At 36.3% G+C, this 7,286-nt stretch overlaps 1 protein-coding gene across 2 annotated transcripts in view; it reads right to left on the bottom strand.

Moving 5' to 3' along the window:
* Positions 1-3,712: 3,712 nt before the first annotated feature.
* LOC109057288 overlaps positions 3,713-7,286 on the bottom strand; it is a 7,778-nt gene continuing 4,204 nt past the window's right edge. The window contains exons 2-4 of one of the 2 annotated variants that reach the window (XM_019074510.2): positions 6,343-6,612; positions 6,153-6,194; positions 3,713-5,559 (exon numbers count right to left, since the gene is read on the bottom strand). In XM_019074510.2, coding sequence (XP_018930055.1) covers positions 4,097-5,559; positions 6,153-6,194; positions 6,343-6,592 — 1,755 coding nt within the window. In that variant the 5' untranslated portion in view covers positions 6,593-6,612 and the 3' untranslated portion in view covers positions 3,713-4,096. The remainder of the gene's footprint in view (positions 5,560-6,152; positions 6,195-6,342; positions 6,613-7,286) is intronic. The other variant, XM_019074511.2, reaches the window with a different exon arrangement.

Below are 7,286 nucleotides of genomic sequence, written 5' to 3'. Positions count from 1 at the left end.
CTTGGAAGTTAAAGACTCGGGACTTGACTTGACTTGAGACACGATGACTTGAATGACTTGAGTGTTAATCACATCATGTTTTCAGTTTGAATATAAAATATATAAATTATTTTAAAAAATAAGGTTGATAACTGAACTGGAGCGCAGGCTGAGAATAGCGTTGTCATGACGGGATCACGACACTATCATCAGTCATGCCCTCTCGTACCTTACCCACACCACGCCCACTTAGATCAGATATCACATCACATCAACATGTCAGCCGGAGGGGTACCGAGGGTCATCGCTTTTGGCTTCAAGAATTTTTTGCAAGATGGCAAAAGAAGAACAGCGCTTTGCAAGACATGCAACATACAAATCTCGGAAAGCAAGACGACAACCTCCAATTTCGTCCGTCATCTAAAGAGCCATTCTGCCCAGTAAGTGCTTGTCAATTTGTTAATGTTATCTGGTTAGTTGGTAGTTAGCTAATGTAATAATAGCTAAAGTAGCAATTAAAGATTGTATCAGCGATTTCAGGCCCAAAAAAGGCCCAAACATAAATGATCACATTCATCTAATCTTTCCTAACGACGAGGGGCTGTGCTAGGGCTGGGCTAAGGGGGCTTAAGCCCCAAATGTTTATAGTAAAGCCCCAAATATTTTGTTACCTTGTCTTTCTCATAGAGCAAAACAATTAATCAGAAAAACAAATGTGAATAAGACTACAGCTGCCGCGATTACCTAATCATGAAAAGTGCAGTTTACAGTTTTTTATATATATATTTTCCCTTTGCATTAAAGTTACTCACGACGTGCTTTTGCAGCGTTGAGCATTGTAGCCAATCACAGACATGTCTGTTGAACGCAATGGCCAATCAGAGACGTGCAAATAAGTCGCTATGCCGAAGATGTGTTTTGCGCGAGCTCACCGAGTTCTACACTTTCACAAACCTGTCATTATTATTGGCAATAAATTTAAGATGCAAATAAGAGATTCACTGCAAAATATTTGATATTCTTGATGCTGCTCTGATGAACTCCATTAGGACTATGCACCGCTCTGTTTGTTGTTAGGAAGACTAAAAGTTCAGCGGTCTAGCTCATCATTGTCAAAATGATTAAAGAAGTGAACGAATGCCTGGTAAAATGTAAGTATATAAACATTTAACATTTTTATTTATTTATTACATTTTGCCTTTTTGAATTGAAAATATGCTATAATGTCCTTTATTAATTTAGAGACAATGCATGCATAATTAAAAATAAAATATTAGCTGCAAATAGTTAAAATTATTTCGCTAATACAATAAGCCTTTCTTTCTTTTTTTTTATTCCCTTAAATCGCTTTTATAATTAATTAATTCCTTTAAATAAAAATAAATCTCGAATCTTATATTTTGCAAGTGCAATACCTTGTAAAAGAGGTAATGACTTATGGATATACTCTGAGTGTGTGTGTGTGTGTGTGTGTGTGTGAGAGAGAGAGAGAGAGTGTGTGTGTGTGTGAGAGAGAGAGAGCGAGAGTGTGTGTGTGTGTGTGTGTGTGAGAGAGAGAGGGAGCGAAAGTGAGTGTGTGAGTGTGTGTGAGAGAGAGAGTGTGTGTGTGTGTGTGTGAGAGAGAGAGAGAGTGTGTGTGTGTGTGAGAGTGAGTGTGTGAGAGAGAGAGAGGAGAAATGTAACAAAATTTAATGTTGTATGTAAACTGTGTTTGAGAGAGAGAGAGGGATGTGTTCAGAGAGGAGTCTGTTGAATGTTAAGCTGTTATTTGTTTTATGGACTCAATGTTGAAAATTTAAAACATTTCAAACACTGTTGGCAGAAGTGAAAAATAAATAATTTTATGAAGTTACAATTTTGTTTGATTCCATGATGTATTTTACTGGACATGAGTATTTACAATGCAAATCCAAATTATTTTAATTTACTGATAGTTACTTATATCTTGTCTTTTCACTTTATTAAGATCAGATTCTGCAGGTAAAATTACAATAATAAGGTGACTTGACTTGGACCTGACTTGACCTACTACAGGACTTGACTTGACTTGACTTGACTTGACTTGACATAGCTTGTGATTTGACTTGACTTGACTTGACTTGACTTGACTTGACATAGCTTGTGACTTGACTTGACTTGACTTGACTTGACATAGCTTGTGACTTGACTTGACTTGACTTGACTTGACTTGACTTGCCCAAGAAAAAAATACTTGGGACTTACTTGAGACTTGAAGGTTAAGACTTGAGACTTACTTGAGACTTGCACATGTGTGACTTGGTCCCATCTCTGGAAAACACCACCGTCTATTGATTGCAAATACTCTATTGGAAATAGACTAATCATGTCCAAAGGGAGCCTCACAATGAAATTACCTCATCTTTCTGCTATCTTGCCATTTCAGTACGGTACATCTCATTTGTGTTAAAAGTGAGATTATCTACAGATATGGCCATTAAAAATGCGCATCACATGGAAAGGGATCCCACGACCTGTAGTGAAGTTCTCTGGCACATGAAGTACATTACCAATAGGGGAAGTCGTGTTTTATTCTCAGTTATAGCGTGTACTAAAACCAATAATTTGCAACGAATGTGTTACGCACCTCTCTCAGGCACCTACTGAGAGCAAGCGACAGAGTTTAAACATTTGAGAACCACATTTTTTAAGTAGAAGCTATTTGTTTCAGTTATTTTTGAACCACATTTTTTAAGTAGCCTAAATTGTTTACACACAGCTTTTAGTCTATTATTTTTTTGATTTATTATTGAGTTTCTGTTTTCTTTACTTTACTTTGTTTTTTGTTTTTGGTTTGGTGTTGTTTTTTTTATATTCTGGTTGTTGTTCTGTGAAGTACAACATTTATTTAATTTCTAAACATTCAGTGGCATTCTGCGGGATGCTCTGCATGCTGTGGGAAAAAAAATATGCATTCTTAATGGCCACATGTATATGTATTAGGACTGTATGTGCATTAGATTTTAGGACCCTTTGGTGCTCCAGGGGATCAGTATCCCATAGCACTTCATGTTCAAGGTTGTTACTATTTAAACCTCTTCCAGAGATCTTGGCACAGTTTGTTTTTATCGGTATGATCAAGTTCACATTATTTTGCATTAATTCTAAACACTTGAAGAGCCCCCTGTTGGGAGTGTTCTCATACTGCCAAGGTAAAAGCCTTGAGTTGTGCCCCAAACTAATAGAGGGGAGAAGTGATCATCTGATGTACTCATAACCACACTGTGATCCAAAATTCACAAAGTTATTGGTGATGAGAATACCAATAGAGTTTTACAAAATCTGTTACAAAAGCAGTTAAGTGAGAAAGAACATGCACAACAGATTCAAATTGGACATATATGCTTCATAATGCCTCTAAATCATGTTCAGTAAAAATTGTCAACACAACAGTTGAATCTGGAGCTGTTTTTCAAAGTTTGACAGAAGAGAAATGTTACAAAACTGGATTTAATTATGCTTTATGTTTTATTGTTTCTTATTATTTATATTATATTTTAATTATTTGTGAATTTTATTTTTGTTTAAATATTGGTTTTAATTTTGTTTAATTTTATAACATAACCATTTATTTTTTGTTATTACTTTTGGGGAGAGTGTGTGTTTGAATAGAATTATGTGTTTTTTTTTGTTATGGTATTTGTGGGTGGATTGTATTGTAATATGAGATGTTTGAAGTAGTGCTAATTTGTTTATTAAACTACTTGGACTGAAGGTAGACACACTAATGATGACTGACAGGTATCTCCTTCAAACAGCAGGGAAACACAAAACTAGAAAGCGAGAGAGGGAGAGAGCAAAAATATCAACCGCACCCATGCATGGTAATAGTTCTTTTTACACAGGTATCAGTTGCTCCTCCCTCCCTGTTACTAAAAATTCATTCAATTCAATATGTCCATTCAATGTATGTAACTGTAACAAGCTGTTATAATATGTAATAAAGATATGTTGTACATTGTGTAGAATGAAGACCGTTTTTAAAAATGATTTCAAAAGTTTGAAAGTAATTTAAATACCATAAAGATGCATGCTGAACATCTTACCAGAAAAACTAGTTTAGTACAATTATAGTATCTGTAGATAAAGGCTTAAGGTTTTACACAAACGCATTATAGATTTTTCCTACCATAGTTGCTTTTTCTCCAACATAATTCTTTAACTGATTGAACAGTAATCTAGGATCATAAGCTGCTTGATTTTTTCTTGTTTCAGTTGTGTATTCTTCCAAAACCTCTTGAAGCACTTCTCCTGTGGAAACCTTACTGATGATCTCTGCTTTCTTCCTGGCTTCCTGTAAAGACTGAATCCGATCTTGAAATCCAGGCTTGCATTCTTGTTTCTCAGATTCAATCATCAGATCAATGTAATCAGGGGTGGACAGAGGATCGGGCTTGAGTGCACTTTCTTGCAGCTGCTCCAATAACTTTTGAGATTGTTCAATTAGACTGGCCACAATATCCTGGACATCCATGACCTGTCCATGTTCCTTCTGCTGCTCCAGAGCAGCTCTTGTCTTCTCTATTTCATTAATTTGGGGCTGGAGTTTTTTCACAAGCACTTCTAGCTTCTGCCTCTCTTCTAGGACCTTCCGTGTCAGAAACAAACTCTTGGTTTCCATCTTGTTAAGGGATGTGAAGAATTTCTTCATGCTAGAAAATCCCAACTTCCAGAAAACTTGCTCAAAATTTTCATAACCAGTCTTCTCATCTTCTGCAGATTTATTGTTGCTAGCAAACACAGCAGAGTTGTTAAACTTGAAGTGAAGTGGATCTCCAGATTGATCTTTAGAACATGGCACTTCAGACACTTTGATGGCCTCGAGAACAGGAGGTTTTTTCCCATCTGCAAAAGTGACCATCATAAGGATGTTTTCTGCAATATCATTCCCAAATATGGAAAGGAATGAATCAAAGATGTACTTCTGTGTGGGCGTCAGACAGGCAAGTGAAGCATGTACTACAAAACACACCGCATCAATGTGGTCAATCCCTCCAGGGTGAGAAAAGAACTCCTGAATTTGTTTTGTGATTTTCTGGTCATGTGAAATTCCTCTGGTATCGCCAAAGCCTGGTGTGTCCACAATAGTCAGAGAATATGGAACCTGAAAACCATCCATGTGATTAATCTGATATGCTGTGATTTCTGATGTCTGCTTCCCTTCATCTATCAGCACAAACCGGAAGTCGTCTTCCCATTGCACTCCCAGAATGTAGTTAATCATGTTGTTAATTAGAGTGGTTTTTCCTGCACCCGTGGCTCCTATCATCATAATGGTCTTGTACTTATTTACAATGTTTTTTCCAAATGTGCTTCTTCTGCAGAATCCCTCACTGTTCTGACTTGTTTCATCCAGCTGGAGTTTAAATATTGGTAGGTCTTTATTGCTTCCACCCTCTATTTTTCTGCTCCAGTTGTCCTTTATATCATGTGCAACATTTGAGGCCTTTCTATTGCTTTGGTCTATTTCCATTGATTTCTTGCGGTTGTATTTTCTTGATGGTTTTTTATTGTTGTTAACAGCAGGCTGGCATGTCATTTGCTGACCCTTTTCCACCTCTGCTGATTAAAAAGAAAATGAAATAATACTTTAAAGATCCAGTTCTTAGTTATTATAGTTATCATTTTTAATATAGTATCATGATCATTTTGTGTGAACAGTCTAATGTACTGTACATGTTTTAAAAGTTTGTTATACAGGTTGAATATTAAGCGATTTTCTAAAAACTTCCAGAAATTATGAAATTGCAGGCATACCAGACATTTTAATAGAACGATAATCTAAATCTTTAATGTGCAGGGATTGTTGGTGGGGGAAGTGAATAAACAGCACACTCTTCCACCCTAAATACCACGACTGAGGTGAGACCCCTGAGCAAAACACAGAATCCCCAGCTTCTCCCTGGGCACCGTAGTGTCACATCCTTTCCTTTCACTTTAACAAACAATTGTATAACAATATATGACGTTTAATTAAGGCTTTTAGACCATTGTAAATGGGTATCACTGAGGACACACTGATCTATTAGATATGTTTGTATAAGGTCTGTTGCTGATGTGACTGGCCCTGCAATTGCTGCTGCAGTTATATATATTTTTTTTGTTTACATTTATAGATAGTAATTGATATTGACTCCAGATATGCTGTGAATCACCTCCAACAGCAACAGATGTTTTCATACTGTGCTCCTCCTGAGCTGTGTGAGAGAGAAAGAGAGAATTACTCACTGGAAAACATTTATCACACAAACACATCAGCAGAGCAAAGAGGGAAAGAGGTTTAAGACAAACCAACACACTTGTAAATATTTTATCACATTACATTCACAGTGAATTAAATGTTACCTTTCTTCTGTAACTCTTCAGCCAGTTCATTCTGGTTCATACTCCTCAGGATGTGGACCATGACCTTCACAGCCTTTTCTGGTTCAAAACATTTTACCATCTTATCTACTGTGTCCAATCTATCTGCCTTTTCCAATTCAGACTTTGATATACGGTTATCATATATATTCAACTGCCAATGAAAATGCTTTAGTTCAGCTTCTTCCAACCCTTTCAGTGAGTCCACGAGCAGTTTTTTAACAGAAGCCATAGTCCTTCACTGATTCACAGCTGCAGAACAAGAAAAAAAGGATCTGAATTAGATTCACTCTTAACATGTGTGCTCAAATGTTATCTGGATTATGAAGCTGTGTGTGTGAACCATCAGTGAGTTGTGTACAGCAAATTTCCTAGAATTCTGAATAATTGCTTTGATTTTTGTTAGGAAAAAAAAAATGCTGCACACAAACTGATGTTCACAATGGGCCTCAGTTATCAATTTAATGTAGAAACGACCGCAGATCTGAGGACACAAATCAATTTACGACAGAGTTCACGTGTGATTCATGAAACATTTGTTGATAAATGCAGTGGCAGAAGTGGCATTCATTATAAACAGAATACAAACATTAAGCTAAAGTGAATTTATTAAAGCAAAACTAAATGGCATTGGTCTCTCATTCGACATCCAAATGTTTCCATTTTATCCATGTAATATTTGGTTGCTAAACTATAATCTATGATGTAAACAAGGCTTTATACTTCACTTGTGCTCCAATATCTATGTAAAACAGCATTGTACACATGCACAAAAATGTTTATTTCGGCACAACATGCTGAGTTTATAGTGGACCTTGTAAATTAAGCAGTGTAACTTTTTATGTTTGGTTGACTGCATTTTAGTTTGATTAATGGATAAAATGTCAAGTTAGCAATGCTGAAATATTGTGTGTGTGTGTGTGTGG

The sequence above is a fragment of the Cyprinus carpio genome, chromosome B4 (assembly GCF_018340385.1).
Source record: "Cyprinus carpio isolate SPL01 chromosome B4, ASM1834038v1, whole genome shotgun sequence".
Taxonomy (NCBI): Eukaryota; Metazoa; Chordata; class Actinopteri; order Cypriniformes; family Cyprinidae; genus Cyprinus; species Cyprinus carpio.
This window is presented reverse-complemented; position numbering and strand designations above follow the sequence as displayed.